The following is a 25439-nucleotide window of genomic DNA, read 5'->3' as shown; positions in this document are numbered from 1 at the left end:
CCCTTTTTTCCTATAGGAGGCCCGGCTGTATGGTCTAGAAATGGCGGCCAAGCTTCGACGTCCCCCCATTACGATGGGCCCCTCCATTCGTTGGTAGGTTCCTATATAGGGGGGGGGGGATATAGGGGATTTAATAGGATTTAGGGGATATATAGGGGATTTAATAGGATATAGGGGGATATATGGGGTTATATAGGGTATATAGGGGGTATAGGGGCCATATAGGGGGGTTATAGGGTCCTATAGACCTCTTATATGGGATTTATGGCCCCGACCCTATAACCGACCCTATAAGCGACCCTATAGGGGATATAGGGGGATATAGGGTGGATATAGGGGGATATAGGGTGGATATAGGGTGGATATAGGGGACGTAATAGGATATAGGGGGATATAGGGTCGTTATAGGATCCTATAGGCCGCTTATATGGGATTTCTGGCCCCGACCCTATAACCGACCCTATAAGCGACCCTATAACCGACCCTATAACAGAGTCGCATCGGGGTAATGGGGGGATATAGGGGTATATAGGGTATATAGGGGGGGTATAGAGGCCATATAGGGGGTTATAGGGGATATAGGGTCGTTATAGGATCCTATAGACCTCTTATATGGGATTTATGGCCCCGACCCTATAACCGACCCTATATCCGACCCTATAGGGGATATAGGGGGATATAGGGGGGATATAGGGGGATATAGGGGGATATAGGGGGATATAGGGTATCATAATAGGATATAGGGGGATATAGGGTCGTTATAGGGTCCTATAGACCTCTTATATGGGATTTAGGGCCCCGACCCTATAACCGACCCTATATCCGACCCTATAGGGGATATAGGGGGATATAGGGTGGATATAGGGGGATATAGGGGGATATAGGGGGATATAGGGGGATATAGGGGATATAGGGTGGATATAGGGTCGTTATAGGATCCTATAGGCCTCTTATATGGGATTTATGACCCCGACCCTATAACCGACCCTATAACCGACCCTATAGGGGATATAGGGGGATATAGGGGGATATAGGGTGATATAGGGTCGATATAGGGTATATAGGGGGTTATAGGGTCGATATAGGGTCGTTATAGGGTCCTATAGACCTCTTATATGGGATTTATGGCCCCGACCCTATAACCGACCCTATATCCGACCCTATATCCGACCCTATGGGGAGATATAGGGGATATAGGGGGATATAGGGGGATATAGGGGGATATAGGGTAACGTAATGGGGTATAGGGGGGATATAGGGTCGTTATAGGGTCCCATAGGCCGCTTATATGGGATTTCTGGCCCCGACCCTATAACCGACCCTATAAGCGACCCTATAGGGGATATAGGGGGATATAGGGTGGATATAGGGTGGATATAGGGGGATATAGGGGGTATAGGGGATATAGGGGGATATAGGGTCGTTATAGGGTCCTATAGGCCGCTTATATGGGATTTCTGGCCCCGACCCTATAACCGACCCTATAACCGACCCTATAGAGGATATAGGGGGATATAGGGTGGATATAGGGGGATATAGGGGTATATAGGGGGATATAGGGTATCATAATAGGATATAGGGGGATATAGGGTCGTTATAGGGTCCTATAGGCCTCTTATATGGGATTTCTGGCCCCGACCCTATAACCGACCCTATAAGCGACCCTATAACCGACCCTATAACAGAGTCGTATCGGGGTAATGGGGGGATATAGGGGTATATAGGGTATATAGGGGGGGTATAGAGGCCATATAGGGGGTTATAGGGTGGATATAGGGTGGCTATATGGGATTTATGGCCCCGACCCTATAACCGACCCTATAAGCGACCCTATAACCGACCCTATAACAGAGTCGGATCGGGGTAATGGGGGGATATAGGGGTATATAGGGTATATAGGGGGGGTATAGAGGCCATATAGGGGGTTATAGGGTGGATATAGGGTGGATATATGGGATTTAGGGCCCCGACCCTATAACCGACCCTATAAGCGACCCTATACCCGACCCTATAACCGACCCTATATCCGACCCTATATCCGACCCTATATCCGACCCTATATCCAACCCTATATCCGACCCTATAACCGACCCTATAACCGACCCTATATCCGACCCTATATCCGACCCTATATCCGACCCTATAACCGACCCTATATCCGACCCTATATCCGACCCTATAACCGACCCTATATCCGACCCTATAACCGACCCTATATCCGACCCTATATCCGACCCTATAACCGACCCTATATCCGACCCTATATTCGACCCTATATCCGACCCTATATCCGACCCTATAACCGACCCTATATCCGACCCTATAACCGACCCTATATCCGACCCTATAACCGACCCTATATCCGACCCTATAACTGACCCTATATCCGACCCTATATCCGACCCTATAACCGACCCTATATCCGACCCTATATCCGACCCTATATCCGACCCTATAACCGACCCTATATCCGACCCTATATCCGACCCTATATCCGACCCTATATCCGACCCTATATCCGACCCTATAACCGACCCTATAACCGACCCTATATCCGACCCTATAACCGACCCTATAACCGACCCTATATCCGACCCTATATCCGACCCTATAACCGACCCTATATCCGACCCTATAACCGACCCTATAACCGACCCTATATCCGACCCTATATCCGACCCTATATCTGACCCTATATCCGACCCTATAACCGACCCTATATCCGACCCTATAACCCGACCCTATATCCGACCCTATATCCGACCCTATGGGGAGATATAGGGGATATAGGGGGATATAGGGGGTATATAGGGGGATATAGGGTAACATAGGGGGATATAGGGTGGATATAGGATCCTATAGGCCTCTTATATGGGATTTCTGACCCCGACCCTATATCCGACCCTATATCCGACCCTATAGGGGATATAGGGGGATATAGGGTGGATATAGGGGGATATAGGGGGATATAGGGGGTATATAGGGGGTTATATGGGGTATAGGGTGGATATAGGGTCGTTATAGGGTCCTATAGACCTCTTATATGGGATTTACGGCCCCGACCCTATAACCGACCCTATAACCGACCCTATAGGGGATATAGGGGGATATAGGGTGGATATAGGGGGGATATATGGGATATAGGGTGGATATAGGGGGATATATGGGGTTATAGGGTCGATATAGGGTATATAGGGGGATATAGGGTCGTTATAGGGGGATATAGGGTGGATATATGGGATTTCTGGCCCCGACCCTATAACCGACCCTATAAGCGACCCTATATCCGACCCTATAACCGACCCTATAGGGGATATAGGGGATATAGGGGGATATAGGGTAACGTAATGGGGTATAGGGGCCATATAGGGGGTTATAGGGTGGATATAGGGTGGCTATATGGGATTTAGGACCCCGACCCTATAACCGACCCTATAAGCGACCCTATACCCGACCCTATAACCGACCCTATATCCGACCCTATATCTGACCCTATATCCGACCCTATAACCGACCCTATATCCAACCCTATATCCGACCCTATAACCGACCCTATAACCGACCCTATAGGGGATATAGGGCGATATAGGGGGATATAGGGGACGTAATAGGATATAGGGGGGATATAGGGTCGTTATAGGATCCTATAGGCCTCTTATATGGGATTTCTGGCCCCGACCCTATAACCGACCCTATAACCGACCCTATAGGGGATATAGGGGGATATAGGGGGATATAGGGGGATATAGGGGTATATAGGGGGATATAGGGTGGATATAGGGTATATAGGGGGGTATAGGGGATATAGGGTCGTTATAGGGTCCTATAGACCTCTTATATGGGATTTATGGCCCCGACCCTATAACCGACCCTATAAGCGACCCTATAGGGGATATAGGGGGATATAGGGTGGATATAGGGGGATATAGGGGGATATAGGGGGATATAGGGTAACATAAGGGGGTATAGGGGATATAGGGTCGTTATAGGGTCCCATAGACCTCTTATATGGGATTTCTGGCCCCGACCCTATAACCGACCCTATAAGCGACCCTATATCCGACCCTATAGATCCCTCCTATGGGGAGATATGGGGGATATAGGGAGATATATGGGACGTAATAGGATATAGAGGCCATATATGGGGTTATAGGGTGGATATAGGGTGGCTATATGGGATTTAGGACCCCGACCCTATAACCGACCCTATAAGCGACCCTATATCCGACCCTATAACAGAGTCGGATCGAGGACAGGCTGGAACGACTGGACGACGCCATCCACGTATTGAGGAACCACGCGGTCGGGGTCGGCCCTAATACGGGGGAGACGTTTATAGGGTCGGCCGTTAATGGGGTCGCGGGGACGGCTTATGGGGTCGGCTTGATGGCAAGGCATACGGTCATGGTGAGTCCTATGGGGTTTTATAGGGTCTATATGGGATTTGGGGTTATATAGGGTCGCTATGGGGTTATATGGGATATGGGGTTTTATAGGGTCGCTATGGGGTCGATATGGGGTCTATATGGGGTTATATAGGGTCTATATGGGATATGGGGTCGATATAGGGTGGGTATGGGGTTATATAGGGTCGATATAGGGTCTATATGGGATATAGGGTCAATATAGGGTCGATATAGGGTCGATATAGGGTTGGGGTGGGATATGGGGTCGATATGGGGTCGATATGGGGTTATATAGGGTCGATATGGGATATGGGGTGGATATAGGGTCGATATGGGGTTATATGGGGTCGATATGGGGTTATATGGGGTGGATATGGGGTCTATATGGGATATAGGGTCGATATGGGGTTATATAGGGTCGATATGGGGTCTATATGGGATATAGGGTCGATATAGGGTGGGTATGGGGTCGATATGGGGTTATATAGGGTCTATATGGGATATAGGGTCGATATGGGGTTATATAGGGTCGATATGGGGTCGATAAGGGGTTATATGGGATTTGGGGTGGGATATGGGGTCGATATGGGGTTATATGGGGTCGATATGGGGTCTATATGGGATTTGGGGTCGATATAGGGTGGGTATGGGGTCTATATGGGATTTGGGGTGGATATAGGGTCGCTATGGGGTCTATATGGGATATAGGGTCGATATAGGGTCGATATGGGGTTTTATAGGGTCTATATGGGATATATAGGGTCGCTATGGGGTCTATATGGGATATGGGGTCGATATGGGGTCGATATGGGGTTATATGGGGTCTATATGGGATATGGGGTCGATATGGGGTCGATATGGGGTTATATAGGGTCGATATGGGATATGGGGTCGATATGGGGTTATATAGGGTCTATATGGGATATGGGGTCGATATGGGGTTATATAGGGTCCATATAGGGTCTATATCGGATATAGGGTCGATATGGGGTCGATATGGGATATAGGGTCGATATAGGGTGGGTATGGGGTCGATATAGGGTCGATATGGGGTCAATACGGGATATGGGGTCGATATGGGGTTATATAGGGTCGATATAGGGTCGATATGGGATATATGGGGTTATATGGGGTCTATATGGGATTTGGGGTCGATATAGGGTGGATATGGGGTCGATATGGGGTCGATATAGGGTCTATATGGGGTCTATACGGGATTTGGGGTCGATATGGGGTCGATATGGGGTTATATGGGATTTGGGGTCGATATGGGGTCGATATGGGGATATATAGGGTCGATATGGGGTTATATGGGGTTATATAGGGTCTATATGGGATATGGGGTCGATATGGGGTCGATATGGGGTTATATAGGGTCGATATGGGATATGGGGTCGATATGGGGTTATATGGGGTCTATATGGGGTTATATAGGGTCTATATGGGATATAGGGTCGATATGGGGTTATATGGGGTCGATATGGGGTTATATAGGGTCGATATGGGATATGGGGTCGATATAGGGTGGGTATGGGGTCTATATGGGGTCGATATAGGGTCAATATGGGGTTATATAGGGTCGATATAGGGTGGGTATGGGGTTATATAGGGTCGATATGGGATATGGGGTCGATATGGGGTTATATAGGGTCGATATGGGGTCGATATGGGGTTATATAGGGTCTATATGGGGTTATATGGGATTTGGGGTCAATATAGGGTCGCTATGGGGTCTATATGGGATTTGGGGTCGATATAGGGTCGCTATGGGGTCTATATGGGATATGGGGTCGATATGGGGTTATATGGGGTCGATATAGGGTGGGTATAGGGTCGATATGGGGTTATATGGGATTTGGGGTTATATGGGGTCGATATGGGATATAGGGTGGATATAGGGTCGCTATGGGGTCGATATGGGATTTGGGATCGATATGGGGTCGATATGGGGTTATATAGGGTCTATATGGGATTTGGGGTCGATATGGGGTTATAGGGTGGGGATATGGGGTCTATATGGGATATAGGGTCGATATGGGGTCGATATAGGGTCGATATAGGGTTATAGGGTGGGGATATGGGGTTATATAGGGTCTATATGGGGTTATATGGGATTTGGGGTCGATATAGGGTCGATATGGGGTTATATAGGGTCTATATGGGATATGGGGTCGATATGGGGTCGATATGGGGTTATATAGGGTCGATATGGGGTCTATATGGGATATAGGATCGATATAGGGTCGATATGGGGTTATATAGGGTCTATATGGGATATAGGGTCGATATAGGGTGGGTATAGGGTCGATATGGGGTTATATGGGATTTGGGGTGGATATAGGGTCGATATGGGGTCTATATGGGATATAGGGTCGATATAGGGTGGGATATGGGGTTATATAGGGTCTATATGGGATATAGGGTCGATATGGGGTCGATATGGGGTTATATGGGATATAGGGTCGATATGGGGTCGATATGGGGTTATATGGGGTCTATATGGGATATAGGGTCGATATAGGGTCGATATGGGGTTATATGGGGTCGATATGGGATATGGGGTCGATATAGGGTCGATATGGGGTTATATGGGGTTATATGGGGTTTTATAGGGTCTATATGGGATATGGGGTCGATATGGGGTTATATAGGGTCTATATGGGGTTATATGGGGTCTATATGGGGTTATATGGGATTTGGGGTGGATATAGGGTCGATATGGGGTCGATATGGGGTCGATATGGGGTCGATATGGGGTTATATGGGGTTATATGGGATTTGGGGTGGGATATAGGGTCTATATAGGGTCGATATGGGGTTATATAGGGTCGATATGGGGTTATATAGGGTCTATATGCGGTTATATGGGATTTGGGGTTTTATAGGGTCGCTATGGGGTCTATATGGGATATGGGGTCGCTATGGGATTATATAGGGTCCATATAGGGTCTATATGGGATATAGGGTCGATATGGGGTTATATAGGGTCTATATGGGGTTATATGGGATTTGGGGTGGATATAGGGTCGCTATGGGGTCGATATGGGGTTATATAGGGTCTATATGGGGTTATATGGGGTTATATGGGGTTATATAGGGTCGATATGGGGTTATATGGGATTTGGGGTCGATATAGGGTGGGTATGGGGTCGATATGGGGTTATATAGGGTCGATATAGGGTCTATATGGGATATGGGGTCGATATAGGGTCTATATGGGGTCGATATGGGGTTATATGGGATATGAGGTGGATATAGGGTCGATATGGGGTTATATAGGGTCGATATAGGGTCTATATGGGATATGGGGTGGATATAGGGTCGATATGGGGTCGATATAGGGTTATATGGGGTTATATAGGGTGGGATATGGGATATAGGGTCGATATAGGGTCGATATAGGGTCAATATGGGGTTATATAGGGTCTATATGGGATTTGGGGTCGATATGGGGTTATAGGGTGGGGATATGGGGTCGATATGGGGTTATATGGGGTCGATATAGGGTCGATATGGGGTTATATGGGGTGATATGGGGTGATATGGGATATAAGACCCCATAGACCCCATAGAACCCCATAGGACCCCATAAGACCCCATAGGACCCCATAGACCCCATAGAACCCCATAGAGACCCCATAGGACCCCATAGGATAACATAGGAACCCTATAAAACCCCATATGACTCCATAGGACCCCATAAGACCCCATAGGACCCCATAGAGACCCCATAGACCCCCAAAGGACCCCATAGAGACCCCATAGAACCCCATAAGACCCCATAGGACCCCATAGACCCCATAGGACCCCATAAGACCCCATAGAACCCCATAGGACCCCATAAGACCCCATAGGACCCCATAGAACCCCATAGGACCCCATAGGACCCCATAGGACCCCATAGAACCCCATAGGACCCCATAGGACCCCATAGAACCCCATAGAGACCCCATAGAACCCCATAAGACCCCATAGGACCCCATAGGACCCCATAAGACCCCATTAAACCCCATAAGACCCCATAGGACCCCATAAGACCCCATAAGACCCCATAGAGACCCCATAGGACCCCATAGGACCCCATAGGACCCCATAGAGACCCCATAAGACCCATAGAGACCCCATAAGACCCCATAGGACCCCATAGACCCCATAGAACCCCATAAGACCCTATAGAACCCCATAGAACCCCATAGGATAACATAGGAACCCTATAAGACCCCATAGGACCCCATAGACCCCATAGGACCCCATAGAGACCCCATTGGACCCCATAGGATCCCATAGAGTTCCATTGGATTCCATTATATAGCGCCACCTAGTGGCCGCTAATGGTATTGCAGCCCCCATAGGAATCAATAGGACCCCATAGGACCCCATAGAGACCCCATAGGACCCCATAGAGACCCTATAAGACCCCATAGGACCCCATAAGACCCCATAAGACCCTATAAGACCCCATAGGACCCAATAGACCCCATAGGACCCCATAGACCCCATAGGACCCCATAGGACCCCATAGGACCCCATAGGACCCCATAGAACCCCATAGGACCCCATAGAACCCCATAGAGACCCCATAGAACCCCATAGACCCCATAGAGACCCCATAGGACCCCATAAGACCCCATAGACCCCATAGGACCCCATAAGACCCCATAAGACCCCATAGACCCCATAGGACCCCATAAGTCCCCATAGAGACCCCATAGAGACCCCATAGGACCCCATAGGACCCCATAAGACCCCATAGAGACCCCATAGATCCTATAGGACCCCATAGAATCCCATAGAGACCCCATAGACCCCATAGACCCCATAAGACCCTATAGGACCCCATAGAACCCCATAGAACCCCATAACCTTGCCTTGCTCTTCTCCTATAGGTCGGTGCCCACAGGGACGATCCAATGGGGCTGCGTTCTGCTCACTCGCTGCTGCCCAATCAGGTGACGGTGCCGCAGCTCCCCGTCCAATCAGCGACGTCGCCCGAGCTCAATCACGGCCACGATCCGTATAGGGGTGAGGAGCGACAGGGGTTGCATTGCATTGCATTGCTTTGCAAGCTATTGTATTGCATTGCATTGCATTGCAACCTATTGCATTGCACAGCTTTGCTTTGCTTTGCTTTGCTTTGCTTTGCAATGCATTGCACCCAGGTTGCATTGCATCCGTTTGCATTGCATTGCAATGCACCACGTCACACCCAGTTTGCATTGCGTCCCATTGCATTGCATGGTACGTGGCTTGCTTTGCATTGCATTGCGTTGCATTGCATTGCACCCAGCTTGCATTGCATTGCATTGGGTTGCTTTGCTTTGCATTGCGTTGCATTGCATCCCATTGCACCCTATTGCATTGCATTGCATTGCATTGCATTGCATCCCATTGCATTGCTTTGCTTTGCTTTGCATTGAATCCCATTGCACCCTATTGCATTGCATTGTATTGCTTTGCAACCTATTGCATTGCATTGCATTGGGTTGGGTTGTGTTGCATTGCATTGCATTGCTTTGCTTTGCTTTGCATTGCATCACACCCACTTTGCTTTGCATTGCATTGCATTGCACGTGGTTTGCTTTGCATTGCATTGGGTTGCATTGGGTTGTATTGGGTTGCATTGCTTTGCATTGGGTTGCATTGGGTTGTATTGGGTTGCATTGCTTTGCATTGGGTTGCATTGCATTGCTTTGCAAGCTATTGTATTGCACTGTATTGCATTGCATTGCTTTGCTTAGCAACCTATTGCATTGCATTGGGTTGCATTGGGTTGCATTGCATTGCTTTGCTTTGCAACCTGTTGTATTGCATTGCATTGCATTGCATTGCATTGGGTTGCATTGTATTGCATTGCTTTGCTTTGCTTTGCTTTGCAATGCATTGCATTGCACCCAGGTTGCATTGCATCCATTTGCATTGCATTGCAATGCACCACGTCACACCCAGTTTGCATTGCGTCCCATTGCATTGCATGGTACGTGGCTTGCTTTGCATTGGGTTGCATTGGGTTGCATTGGGTTGCATTGCATTGCATTGCATTGCATTGCATTGCATTGCATTGCATTGCTTTGCTTTGCTTTGCTTTGCTTTGCTTTGCTTGTGTTGTATTGCATTGCATTGCATTGGGTTGCATTGCATTGCTTTGCATTGCTTTGCTTTGCTTTGCAACCCATTGCATTGCACTGCATTGCATTGCACGTGGCTTGCATTGCATTGCATCCCATTGCATTGCATTGAATCCCATTGCACCCTATTGCATTGCATTGCTTTGCTTTGCAACCTATTGCATTGTATTGCATTGGGCTGCATTGCATTGCATTGCATTGCACGTGTGTTGCTTTGCTTTGCTTTGCATTGGGTTGCATTGCATCCGATTGCATTGCATTGCATTGCATTGGGTTGCATTGCATTGCATTGCACGTGGTTTGCTTTGCTTTGCTTTGCTTTGCATTGCACCCTATTGCATTGCATTGCTTTGCAAGCTATTGTATTGCATTGCATTGCATTGTATTGCATTGCATTGAATCCCATTGCACCCTATTGCATTGGTTTGCATTGGGTTGCATTGCATTGCATTGCTTTGCTTTGCTTTGCTTTGCTTTGCAATGTATTGCATTGCTTTGCATTGTATTGTATTGCATTGTATTGCATTGCATTGCTTTGCATTGGGTTGCATTGGGTTGCATTGCTTTGCTTTGCTTTGCTTTGCAACCTATTGCATTGCATTGCATTGCATTGTATTGCTTTGCTTTGCTTTGCTTGTGTTGTATTGCATTGCATTGTATTGCATTGCATTGCTTTGCACCACATCACACCCACCTTGCATTGCACTGCTTTGCTTTGCAACCCATTGCTTGCATCCCATCCCATCCCATTGCTTTGCTTTGCTTTGCTTTGCATTGGGTTGCATTGGGTTGCATTGCATTGCATTGGGTTGCATTGCTTTGCTTTGCTTTGCAACCTATTGCATTGCATCCTATTGCATCCCATTGCATTGCATTGTATTGCATTGCAATGCACCACATCACACCCACCTTGCATTGCATTGCATTGCTTTGCTTTGCTTTGCTTTGCAACCCATTGCTTGCATCCCATTGCATCCCATTGCATCCCATTGCATTGCTTTGCATTGGGTTGCATTGCATTGCATTGTGTTGTGTTGCATTGCATTGCATTGCATTGTTTTGCTTTGCTTGTGTTGTATTGCATTGGGTTGCATTGCATCCCATTGCATTGCTTTGCATTGCTTTGCATTGCACCCAGCTTGCATTGCATTGCATTGCATTGCTTTGCATCTCGTCCCATCCTGTTCCATTGCATTGCTTTGCTTTGCTTTGCAACCTATTGCATTGCATTGCATTACATTGCACTTAGCTTGCATTGCATTGCATCCCATTGCATTGCTTTGCTTTGCTTTGCTTTGCACCCTATTGCATTGCATTGCTTTGCAAGCTATTGTATTGCATTGCATTGCATTGCATCCTATTGTTTGCTTTGCAACCTATTGCACTGCAGCCTGTTGCATTGCACCACATTGCACCCAGCTTGCATTGCATCCCATCGCATTGCATTGCATTGTGTCATATTGCATTGCTTTGCTTTGCTTTGCTTTGCAACCTATTGCATTGTATTGCATTACATTGCATTGCTTTGCAAGCTATTGCATTGCATTGCACCCAGCTTGCATTGCATTGCATTGGGTTGCTTTGCTTTGCTTTGCTTTGCAACCTATTGCATTGCATTGCATGTGGTTTGCATTGTATTGCATTGCATCCTATTGCTTTGCAATGCATCCCATTGCATTGCATTGCACCACATTGCACCCAGGTTGCATTGCATTGCATTGGGTTGCATTGCTTTGCTTTGCTTTGCATTGCATTGCATTGCATTGCTTTGCATTGCATTCCATTGCATTGCATTGCATCCTATTGCATCCCATTGCATTGCATTGCACCCTGTTTGCTTTGCTTTGCTTTGCGTTGCATTGCATTGCTTTGCTTTGCAAGCTATTGTATTGCATTGCATTGCATCCCATTACATTGCATTGCATTGCATCCCAACCCATTGCAATGCATTGCACCCAGCTTGCATTGCATCCCATTGCATTGCATTGTCTCATATCCCATTGCATTGCATTGCATTGTGTCATATTGCATTGTATTGCATTGCATTGCACCCTTCTTGCTTTGCATCCCATTGCATTGAATCCCATTGCATCCTATTACACCTTCCATTGCATTGCATTGCATCGTGTCGCATTGCATCCTATTGCATTGCATTGCATGTGGTTTGCTTTGCATTGTATCTCATTGCATTGTGTTGTGTCATATTGCATTGCATTGCATTGCACGGCTTTGCATTGCAACCCGTTGCATTGCACCACATTGCACACAGCTTGCATTGCATTGCATTGCACTGCACCACATTGCAACCAGTTGCATTGCATTCCATTGCACTGCATTGCACCCAGCTTGCATTGCATTGCATCGCATCCCATCCCATTGCATTGCACGGGTTTGTGTTGCAACCCATTGCATTGCATCCCATTGCATTGCATGGTACGTGGCTTGCTTTGCATTGCATTGCATTGTATTGCCTTACATTGTATTGCATTGTATCCCATTGCATTGCATTGCATCCCATTGTATTGCATTGCATTGCATTGCATCTCATTGCATCCCATTGCATTGCATCACACCCACTTTGCATTGCATTGCATCTCATTGCATTGCAACTGATTGCATTGCATTGCATCCCATTGCATTGCATTGCATTGACTCTCATTGCATCCCATCTCATTGCATTGCATTGCATTGCATTGTATTGCTTTGCATTGCTTTGCTTTGCAACCTATTGTATTGCATTGCATTGCATTGTATTGCTTTGCTTTGCAACCTATTGCATTGCATTGCATTGCATCCGATTGCAATGCATTGCATCTCATTGCACCCACTTTGCATTGCATTGCATTGCAACTCATTGCATTGCATTGCATGTGGCTTACTTTGCATTGCATTGCATTGCATTGAATCTCATTGCATCCCATTATATTGCATTGCATCCCATCCCATTGCATTTCAATGCATCCAATTGCACACAGCTTCCATTGCATCTCATTGCATTGCAGTGCATTGCACTACACCCACTTTGCATTGCATTGCATTGCATCTGATTGCCTTGCATTGCACCTTGCAGGCCTGGCGTCCGGTTTGCAAGGTCAGAGCGTGTCGTCGGGCAGCTCGGAGCTGAAATCGGACGATGAAGGCGGCGCCGACGAGAATCATTTGCACGAGGCCAAAAGCGGCTGCAACAGCAGCAGCAGCAACAACGGCAGCGACGACAAGAAGCCGGAGGACGACAAGAAGGAGCTGAAAGCAATTACGAGGTCAAGGTCTAGGTAACAAGATTGCAAGTGCAACGGGGGTTGCAATGCAAACGGGGGTTGCAAAAGGTTGCAATGCAAAAGCAATTGGGGTTGCATTGCAAAATGGGGTTGCAATGGAAATGGGGATTGCAATGCAAAATGGGGTTGCAATGCAACTGGTTGCAATGGAAAAGGGGGTTGCAATGCAATAGGTTGTGATGCAAATGGGGGTTGTAATGCAAAAACAAAGGGGGTTGCAATGGAAAAGGGGGTTAGAATGCAAAAGGTTGCAATGCAAAACGGGGTTGCAATGCAAAAGTGAAGGGGGTTGCAATGCAAAAACAAACGCGGTTGCGATGGAAATGGGGATTGCAATGCAAAAGTGACAGGGGTTGAAATGCAATGAAGGATTGCAATGCAAAAGGGGGTTGGAATGCAAAAGCAAAAGGGGTTGCATTGCAAAAGTGAAGGGGGTTGCAATGCAAAAGGTTGCAATGCAAAAGGGGGTTGGAATGCAAAAGCAAAGGGGATTGCAATGCAAAAGGTTGTGATGCAAATGGGGGTTGCAATGCAAAAGTGAAGGGGGTTGCATTGCAAAATGGGGTTGCAATGCAAAAGCAACAGGGGTTGCAAAAGCAACAAGGGTTGCAATGGAAATGGGGTTGCAATGGAAATGGGGATTGCAATGCAAAACAGGGTTGCAATGCAAAAGGGGGTTGCAATGCAAAAGGGGATTGCAATGAAGGGTTGCAATGCAAAAGTGAAGGGAGTTGCATTGCAAAAGGTTGCAATGCAAAATGGGGATTGCAATGGAAAAGGGGGTTGCAATGCAAAAGGTTGCAATGCAAAAACAAAAGGGGTTGCAATGGAAAAGGGGGGTGCAATGGAAAAGGGGGGTGCAAAAGGTTGCAATGCAAAAGGGGGTTGCAATGCAAAAGCAATTGGGGTTGCATTGCAAAATGGGGTTGCATTGCAAAAGGGGGTTGCAAAAGGAAAAGGGTTTGCATTGCAAAACATTGCAATGGAAATGGGGGTTGCAATGCAAAAGCAACAAGGGTTGCATTGCAAAATGGGGTTGCAATGGAAATGGGGATTGCAATGCAAAACAGGGTTGCAATGCAAAAGGGGGTTGCAATGCAAAAGGGGATTGCAATGAAGGGTTGCAATGCAAAAGTGAAGGGAGTTGCATTGCAAAAGGTTGCAATGCAAAATGGGGATTGCAATGGAAAAGGGGGTTGCAATGCAAAAGGTTGCAATGCAAAAACAAAAGGGGTTGCAATGGAAAAGGGGGGTGCAATGGAAAAGGGGGGTGCAATGCAATGAAGGGTTGCAATGCAAAGGGGGTTTGCAGTGCAAAAGCAAACGGGGTTGCAAAAGGAAAAGGGTTTGCATTGCAAAACATTGCAATGCAAAGAGGGGTGGCAATGCAAAAGGGGATTGCAATGCAAAAGGAACAGGGGTTGCATTGCAAAAGGTTGTAATAGAAATGGGGATTGCAATGCAAAAGCAAAAGGGGTTGCATTGCAAAAAGCAAGGGGGTTGCAATGGAAATGGGGGTTGCAATGCAATGAAGGGTTGCAATGCAAATGGGGGTTGCAATGCAAAAGGTTGTAATAGAAATGGGGATTGCAATTCAAAAGCAACAGGGGTTGCATTGCAAAATGGGGTTGCAATGGAAATGGGGATTGCAATGCAAAGGGTTGCAATGCAAAAGGGGGGTGCAATGCAAAAGCAACAAGGGTTGCATTGCAAAATGGGGTTGCAATGCAAAAGGTTGAAATGCAATGAAGGATTGCAATGCAAAAGCAAAGGGAGTTGCATCGCAAAAGGGGATTGCAAAAGGAAAAGGGTTTGCATTGCAAAAGGGGGTTGCAATGCAAAAGCAATTGGGGTTGCAATGCAAAAGTGGGGCTTGCAATGAAGGGTTGCAATGCAAAACGGGGTTGCAGTGGAAAAGGGAGTTGCAATGCAAAAGGTTGTGATGCAAATGGGGGTTGTAATGCAAAAGCAAAGGGGGTTGCATTGTAAAAGGGGGGTTGCAGTGCAAAAGGGGGGTTGGAATGCAAAAGCAACAGGGGTTGCAATGCAAAAGTGGGGCTTGTACTGCAAAAGGGGGTTGCAATGCAAAAGGTTGCAATGCAAAGGGGGGTTGCAATGCAAGAGCAATTGGGGTTGCAATGCAAATGTGACGGGAGTTGCAATGCAAAAGCAATACATGTTGCAATGCAAAGGGGGGTTGCAATGCCAAAGGTTGCAATGCAAAAGGGGGTTGGAATGCAAAAACAAAGGGGGTTGCAAAAGGAAAAGGGTTTGCATTGCAAAACGTTGCAATGCAAAGAGGGGTGGCAATGCAAATGGGGATTGCAATGCAAAAGGAACAGGGGTTGCAATGCAAAACCCAAGGGGGTTGCAATGGAAATGGGGATTGCAATGCAAAAGTGAAGGGGGTTGCAGTGTAAAAGGGGGTTGCAATGCAGAGAAGGGTTGCAATGCAAAAGTGAAGGGGGTTGCATTGTAAAAGAGGGTTGCAGTGGAAAAGGGTGTTGCAATGCAAAAGGTTGCAATGGAAATGGGGATTGCAATGCAATGAAGGGGTGCAATGCACAAGCAACAGGGCTTGCAATGCAAAAGCAAAAGGGGTTGCAATACAAAAGCAACAAGGGTTGCAATGCAAAAGGCTGCAATGCAAAAGGGGGTTGGAATGCAAAATGGGGCTTGCAATGAAGGGTTGCAGTGCATTGCATCACACGTTTGCAAGTTGCAAAGGGTTTGTAATGCAGTGCACGCTTGCAAGTTACAAAGGGGTCGCTTTGCATTGCAATGCATCCCATAGCAAAGGGTTTGCATCGCAATGCGTTGCATTCCTGCAAATTGCAGGTGGTTTGCATTGCATTGCACGCTTGCAAGTTCCAAAGGAGGGGGGTCCATTGCAATACAAGCAGCAAATGGGATGCATTGCAATGCAAGGTTGCAAGTTGCAAAGGGGTAGGGTTGCATTGCAATACATCACATAGCAAAGGGTTTGCAGTGCAATGCACACTTGCAAGTTACAAAGGTGGGGGGTTGCAATGCATTGCAAGCTTGCAAGTTGCAAAGGGGTAGGGTTGCATTGCAATGCATCACACAGCAAAGGGTTTGCATCGCAATGTATTGCAAGCTTGCAAGTTGCAAAGGGTTTGCATTGCATTGCAAACTTGCAAATTGCAAAGGGGTAGGGTTGCATTGCAATGCATCACACAGCAAAGGGTTTGCATGGCAATGCATTGCAAGCTTGCAAATTGCAAATAGGTCACAAGTTGCAAATGAGGGGGGTCCCATTGCGATGCATGCTTGCAAGTTGCAAAGGGGTCTCATTTCAATGCATTGCATGCTTGCAAATTGGAAAGGGGATGGTTTGCATTGCATCAGATTGGAAAGGGTTTGCACTGCAATGCAAGCTTGCAAATTGCAAAGGAGGGTGAATGCAATGCAACACACACTTGCAAAGGGGATGCATTGCAATTCAAACTTGCAAATTGCAAAGGGGTTGCTTTGCATTCCAATGCATCAGATAGCAAAGAGTTTGCATCGCAATGCAATGCAAGCTTGCAAGTTGCAAAGGGTTTGCATTGCATCACACTTTTGCAAGTTGCAAGGGAGGGGGGTCCCATTGTAATGCAAACTTGCAAATTGCAAAGAGGTCACATTGCATTGCAGTGCAAGCTTGCAAGTTGCAAAGGGGTTGCATTGCAATACATCACACACTTGGAAGTTACAAAGGAGGGGGATTGCAATGCATTGCAAGCTTGCAAATTGCAAAGGGGTTGCATTGCATTGCATTACACTCTTGCAAGTTACAAAGGAGGGGGGTTGCAATGCATTGCAAGCTTGCAAGTTGCAAAGGAGGGGGGTTGCAATGCATTGCATCACACATTTGCAAGTTGCAAAGGGTTTGCATTGCAATGCATGCTTGCAAGTTGCAAAGGAGAGGGATTGCAATGCATTGCAAGCTTGCAAGTTGCACAGGGTTTGCATTGCAATGCACTGCAAGCTTGCAAGTTGCAAAAAAAGCAGCCTGAGATTGATGCCGTTTGCTTTTGCGACCCCAACAGCAACCCGGAAGAGGAAGACTTAACCCCGGAGCAAAAAGCAGAGAGGGAAAAGGAACGACGCATGGCCAACAATGCAAGAGAGAGACTGAGAGTGAGGGACATCAACGAGGCCTTCAAGGAGCTGGGCAGGATGGTGCAGCTGCATCTGAAGAGCGACAAACCGCAAACCAAGCTGCTCATCCTGCATCAGGCCGTGGCCGTCATCCTCAGCTTGGAGCAGCAAGTCAGAGGTGAGGGGGGTTTGCAATGCAAAATGGGGTTGCAATGCAATGCAATGCAATTGTGTGTTGCAATGCAAAAGTGCATGGGGTTGCAATGCAAATTCGGATTGCAATGCAAAAGGCTTTGGGGTTGCAATGCAAAGCTGGGTTGCAATGCAATGCAATTGGGTCTTGCAATGCAATGCAAAGGGGTCTTGCAATGCAAAAGTTGGGGGTCTTGCAATGCAATGGAACGAAGTATTGCAATGCAAGAGGGTTTGGGGTTGTAATGCAAAGGTGGGTTACAATGCAAAGGTAGGTTGCAATGCAATGCAATTGGGTCTTGCAATGCAATTGGGGGTTGCAATGCAAAGCAATGCAATTAAGTCTTGCAATGCAAAAGGGGAGGGGGTTGCAATGCAATGCAAAAGCGGGGCAGGTTGCAATGCAAAAGGGGGTTGCAATGGAAAGCAAAGGTGGGGTGCAATGCATTGCAGTTGGGGGTTGCAATGCAATGAAGGATTGCAATGCCAAAGGGGAGAGCATTGCAATGCAACAAAGGATTGCAATGCAATGCAAAGGGGTCTTGCAATGCAATGCAATACAACTGGGGGTTGCAATGCAAAGGGGTCTTGCAATGCAATGCAATTGGTGGTTGCATTGCAATGCAAAAGGGTAATGCAATGCAATGCAATTGGGTCTTGCAATGCAAAAGGGTTTGGGGTTGTAATGCAAATGGGTCTTGCAATGCAAAAGGGGATTGCATTGCAATGCAATGGAATTGGGTCTTGCAATGCAACAGGGTTTGGGGTTGCAATGCAAAGGTGGGTTGCAATGCAATGCACTTGGGTCTTGCAATGCAAAGCATATTAGGGTTGCAATGCAATTGGGTCTTGCAATGCAATAGGGGAGGGGGTTGCAATGCAATGCAATGAAGGATTGCAATGCAATGCAATTGGGTCTTGCAATGCAGTGCAACAAAGGATTGCATTGCAATGCAATTGAGGATTGCAATGCAAAAGTGCATGGGGTTGCAATGCAAAAGGCTTTGGGGTTGCAATGCATTTGGGTCTTGCAATGCAAAAGTGTTTGGGGTTGCAATGCAATGCAATTGGGTTTTGCAATGCAATTGTGTCTTGCAATGCAAAGGGGTCTTGCAATGCAAAGGGGTCTTGCAATGCAATAGGGGAGGGGATTGCAATGCAAAAGGGGAGGGGATTGCAATGCAAAGGTGGGTTGCAATACAATGCAAAGGGGTCTTGCAATGCAATGCAATTGAGGATTGCAATACAACAAAAAATTGCAATGCAAAAGGGGGGGTTGCAATTGGGTTTTGCAATGCGAATGGGGATTGCAATGCAATTGGGTTTTGCATTGCAAGAGGGGGTTGCGATGCAACAAAGGGTTGTAATGCAAAAGGCCTTACAATGCAATTGGGTTTTGCAATGCAATTGAATCTTGCAATGCAAAAGTTTATGGGGTTGCAATGCAATGGAGGATTGCAATGCAATGCAAAAGCGGGGCAGGTTGCAATGCAAAAGAGGATTGCAATGCAATGCAATTGGGTCTTGCAATGTGAATGGGGATTACAATGCAAATGAGGATTGCAATGCAATGCAAAAGGGGGTTGTAATGCAAAGCAAATGGGGTTTGCAATGCAAAGGGGTCTTGCAATGCAATTGGGTTTTGCAATGCAAAAGGCGGTTGCAATGCAATGCAATGCAAAAGGGGGGAGTTGCAATGGGTTTTGCAATGCAAAGGTCTATTGCAATGCAATTGGGGGTTGCAATGCATCTTGCATCAGGCCGTGGCCGTCATCCTCAGCTTGGAGCAGCAAGTCAGAGGTGAGGGGGGTTTGCAATGCAAAAGGGGGTTGCAATGCAACAAAGGATTGCAATGCAATGCAAAAGGGGGGCAGGTTGCAATGCAAAAGGGTTTTGCAATGCAATGCAATGCAACTGGGGGTTGCAATGCAATTGGGGATTGCAATGCAAAAGAGAGGGGGGCTGCAATGCAATTGGGTTTTGCAATGCAAAGGGGTCTTGCAATGCAATGCAATTGAGGATTGCAATGCAATGCAATTGGGACTTGCAATGCAAAAGGGGGTTGCAATGCAATGCAAAATGGTTTGGGGTTGCAATGCAAAGGGGTCTTGCAATGCAATGCAAAGGGGTCTTGCAATGCAGTGCAATGAAGGATTGCAATGCAATGCAATTGGGGATTGCAATGTAAAGGGGTCTTGCAATGCAATGCAACAAAGGATTGCATTGCAATGCAAAAGGGTTTGGGGTTGCAATGCAATTGGGGTTTGCAATGCAATGCAATGCAATTGGGGGTTGCAATGCAAAAGCGGGTTGCAATGCAATGCAGAAGGGTTTTGCAATGCAATGCAATGCAACTGGGGGTTGCAATTCAAAGGGGTCTTGCAATGCAAAAGGGGAGGGGATTGCAACGCAAAGGTGGGTTGCAATGCAATGCAATTGGGTATTGCAATGCAATGCAAAAGGGTTTGGGGTTGCAATGCAAAGGGGTCTTGCAATGCAATGCAAAGGGGTCTTGCAATGCAATGCAAAAGGGGAGGGGGTTGCAATGCAAAGGTGGGTTGCACTGCACTGCAAAGGGGTCATGCAATGCAATTGAGGATTGCAATGCAAAAGTGGATGGGGTTGCAATGCAATGGAACGAAGTATTGCAATGCAAGAGGGTTTGGGGTTGCAATGCAATTGGGTCTTGCAATGCAAAAGTGCATGGGGTTGCAATGCAAATTCGGGTTGCAATGCAAAGGGGTCTTGCAATGCAATGCAAAAGGGGAGGGGATTGCAATGCAAAAGTCTTTGGGGTTGCATTGCAATGCAAAGGGGTCTTGCAATGCAAAGTGCTCATGCATCTCCCCGTTTGCTTTGCAGAGCGCAACCTGAACCCGAAGGCGGCTTGTTTGAAGCGTCGGGAGGAAGAGAAAGTGGGGGGGGGGGGGGGGAGGGGGGGGAGGCGACCCCCACCCCCCCCCCCACCCCCCCCCACCCCCCCCCCCAGCTTTGGCTTTGGCCGCTTCCCATCCGGCCATGGGGGACGGGGGGGCTCATATGGGGCAGATGTGACCCCCCCCATTAATAGGGTCTGAGGTGGGTTATATGGGGTTATATGGGGTTATATGGGGTTATATGGGGTTATATGGGGGTTATATGGGGTTCTATGGGGGTATATGGGGTTATATGGGGTTATATGGGGTTATATGGGGGTATAATGGGGTATAATGGGGTTATATGGGGGTTATTAGGGGGTTTAATGGGGGTTAATGGGGGTTTAATGGGGTTATATGGGGGTTATATGGGGTTATATGGGGGTATAATGGGGGGATATGGGGGTTTAATGGGGTTTAATGGGGTTTAATGGGGTTGAATGGGGGATTAATAGGGGTTTATTAGGGATTAATAGGGATTAATAGGGGTATAATGGGGTTTAATAGGGTTATTAGTGGGTTATTAGGGGTTATTAGGGGGTATAATGGGGTTTATTAGGGATTAATAGGGGTTATTAGGGGTTATTAGGGGGTTTAATAGGGATTAATAGGGGATTAATAGGGATTAATAGGGATTAATAGGGATTAATAGGGGTTATTAGGGGTTATTAGTGGGATTAATGGGGATTAATAGGGATTTATTAGGGATTAATGGGGTTTAATGGGGGTTTAATGGGGATTAATAGGGATTTATTAGGGATTAATAGCGATTTATTAGGGATTAATAGGAATTAATAGGGCTTTATTAGGGTATAATGGGGTTTAATGGGGGTTTAATGGGGTTATTAGTGGGTTAATAGGGGATTAATAGGGGATTAATAGGGATTTAATGGGGATTAATAGGGATTTATTAGCGATTAATAGGGATTAATAGGGTTTTATTAGGGTATAATGGGGTATAATGGGGTTATATGGGGGTTATTAGTGGGTTAATAGGGGATTAATAGGGATTTATTAGGGATTAATAGGGATTAATGGGGGTTAATAGGGGTTATTAGGGGGTTTAATGGGGTTATATGGGGTTATATGGGGTTATATGGGGTTATATGGGGGTTATATGGGGGTTAATAGGGGTTTAATGGGGATTTATTAGGGATTAATAGGGATTAATAGGGGTTATTAGGGGTTATTAGTGGGATTAATAGGGATTAATAGGGGTTTATTAGGGATTAATAGGGGTTATTAGGGGTTATTAGTGGGTTAATAGGGGATTAATAGGGATTAATAGGGGATTAATAAAGATTAATAGGGGTATAATGGGGTTTAATAGGGATTAATAGGGATTAATAGGGATTAATAGGGTTATTAGTGGGTTATTAGGGGATTTAATGGGGTTTAATGGGGTTATATGGGGATTATTAGTGGGTTAATAGGGGATTAATAGGGGATTAATAGGGATTAATAGGGGTTTATTAGGGATTAATAGGGTTTAATAGGGGTTATTAGGGGTTATTAGTGGGTTTAATGGGGGTTTAATGGGGTTTATTAGGGATTAATAGGGATTAATAGGGTTATTAGTGGGTTATTAGGGGTCTTGGGGGGGTTTAATGGGGTTTATTAGGGATTAATAGGGGTTTAATGGGGTTTAATGGGGTTTAATGGGGTTTAATAGGGATTAATAGGGGTTTATTAGGGATTAATAGGGATTAATAGGGATTAATAGGGGATTAATAGGGATTAATAGGGATTAATAGGGATTATTAGGCACTAATAGGGTTATTAATGGGGTTCTATGGGGTTCTATGGGGTTCTATGGGGTTCTATGGGGTTCTATGGGGTTATATGGGGGGATATGGGGTTATATGGGGTTATATGGGGTTATATGGGGTTATATGGGGTTATATGGGGTTATATGGGGTTATATGGGGTTATATGGGGTTATATGGGGTTATATGGGGGGTATATGGGGTTATATGGGGGTTATATGGGGTTATATGGGGTTATATGGGGTTCTATGGGGTTATATGGGGTTCTATGGGGTTATATGGGGTTATATGGGGTTCTATGGGGTTCTATGGGGTTATATGGGGTTATATGGGGTTATATGGGGTTATATGGGGGTTATATGGGGTTATATGGGGTTATATGGGGGTTATATGGGGTTATATGGGGTTATATGGGGTTATATGGGGTTATATGGGGTTATATGGGGTTATATGGGGTTAATGGGGTTCTATGGGGTTATATGGGGTTATATGGGGTTATATGGGGTTATATGGGGGTTATATGGGGTTATATGGGGTTCTATGGGGTTATATGGGGGTTATATGGGGTTATATGGGGTTCTATGGGGTTATATGGGGTTATATGGGGTTATATGGGGGTTATATGGGGGTTATATGGGGTTATATGGGGGTATATGGGGGTTATATGGGGGTTATATGGGGTTTAATGGGGATTTATTAGGGATTAATAGGGTTATTAATGGGGTTATATGGGGTTATATGGGGTTATATGGGGTTATATGGGGTTATATGGGGTTATATGGGGTTATATGGGGGTTATTAGTGGGTTAATAGGGGATTAATAGGGATTTATTAGGGATTAATAGGGATTAATAGGGATTTATTAGGGATTAATAGGGATTAATAGGATTATTAGTGGGTTATTAGGGGTCTTGGGGGGGTTTAATGGGGTTTATTAGGGATTAATAGGGATTTAATAGGGATTATTAGGCACTAATAGGGTTATTAGTGGGTTATTAGGGGTTATTATGGGGTTTAATGGGGGTTTAATGGGGTTATTAGGGGTTATTAGTAGGTTAATAGGGGATTAATAGGGATTAATAGGGGTTTATTAGGGACTAATAGGGTTATTAGTGGGTTATTAGGGGTTATTAGGGGGTTTAATGGGGATTAATAGGGATTAATAGGGGATTAATAGGGATTAATAGGGATTATTAGGCACTAATAGGGTTATTAATAGGGATTATTAGGCACTAATAGGGGTTATTAGGGGTTATTAGTGGGTTAATAGGGGATTAATAGGGGATTAATAGGGATTAATAGGGATTAATAGGGTTATTAGTGGATTATTAGGGGATTTAATGGGGTTTAATGGGGTTATTAGGGGGTTAATAGGGGATTAATAGGGATTAATAGGGATTAATAGGGATTTATTAGGGATTAATAGGGGTTTAATGGGGTTTAATGGGGTTTAATGGGGTATAATGGGGTTATATGGGGTTATATGGGGGTTATTAGTGGGTTAATAGGGGATTAATAGGGGATTAATAGGGATTTATTAGGGATTAATAGGGATTAATAGGGGTTTAATGGGGTTTAATGGGGTTTAATGGGGGTTATATGGGGGTATATGGGGGTATAATGGGGTATAATGGGGTTATTAGTGGGTTAATAGGGGATTAATAGGGATTTATTAGGGATTAATAGGGATTAATAGGGATTAATAGGGATTAATGGGGTTTAATGGGGTTTTAATGGGGATTAATAGGGATTAATAGGGGATTATTAGGAATTAATAGGGGTTTAATGGGGTTTAATGGGGTTATTAGGGGGTTAATAGGGGATTAATAGGGTTATTAGTGGGTTAATAGGGGTTTAATGGGGATTAATAGGGATTTAATAGGGATTAATAGGGATTAATAGGGGTTTATTAGGGATTAATAGGGATTAATAGGGGTTAATAGGGGATTAATAGGGATTTATTAGGGATTAATAGGGGTTTAATGGGGTTTAATGGGGATTAATAGGGATTTATTAGGGATTAATAGGGGTTTATTAGGGATTAATAGGGATTAATAGGGGTTTAATGGGGTTTAATGGGGATTTATTAGGGATTAATAGGGATTAATAGGGATTATTAGGCACTAATAGGGTTATTAATAGGGATTAATAGAGATTAATGGGGATTATTAGGCACTAATAGGGTTATTAATAGGGATTAATAGGGATTAATAGGGATTATTAGGCACTAATAGGGTTATTAATGGGGATTAATAGGGATTAATAGGGATTATTAGGGACTAATAGGGTTATTAATGGGGTTTAATGGGGTTATATGGGGTTATATGGGGTTCTATGGGGTTATATGGGGTTATATGGGGTTATATGGGGTTATATGGGCTATTAATGCCATTATTAGGGCTATTAATTAATTATTAGGGCTATTAATTAATTATTAGGGCTATTAATGCCATTATTAGGGCTATTAATTAATTATTAATTAATTATTAATTGATTATTAGGGCTATTAATTAATTATTAGGGCCATTATTAGGGCTATTAATTCATTATTAGGGCTATTAATTAATTATTACGGCAATTAATTAATTAATAGGGCTATCAATTAATTATTAGGGCTATTAATTAATTATTAGGGCCATTATTAGGGCTATCA

General features: G+C 45.4%; 1 protein-coding gene across 1 annotated transcript in view; it reads left to right on the top strand.

Moving 5' to 3' along the window:
* Window positions 1-21044, top strand: part of LOC146751192 (transcription factor 4-like) — a gene marked incomplete at both ends in the record, with an annotated part of 89733 nt that extends 68689 nt beyond the window's left edge. Inside the window, 6 exons of the mRNA XM_085535290.1 lie at window positions 17-93; window positions 4240-4407; window positions 9293-9428; window positions 13602-13803; window positions 17862-18091; window positions 20968-21044. Coding sequence (XP_085391416.1) covers window positions 17-93; window positions 4240-4407; window positions 9293-9428; window positions 13602-13803; window positions 17862-18091; window positions 20968-21044 — 890 coding nt within the window. The remainder of the gene's footprint in view (window positions 1-16; window positions 94-4239; window positions 4408-9292; window positions 9429-13601; window positions 13804-17861; window positions 18092-20967) is intronic.
* Window positions 21045-25439: the final 4395 nt, after the last annotated feature.

This window comes from Coturnix japonica, unplaced genomic scaffold (genome assembly GCF_054131305.1).
Source record: "Coturnix japonica strain WE unplaced genomic scaffold, WE-NBRP24 Scf115, whole genome shotgun sequence".
Taxonomy (NCBI): Eukaryota; Metazoa; Chordata; class Aves; order Galliformes; family Phasianidae; genus Coturnix; species Coturnix japonica.
Note: the sequence above shows the minus strand (reverse complement) of the source record. Positions and strands in the feature narration are given on the sequence as shown.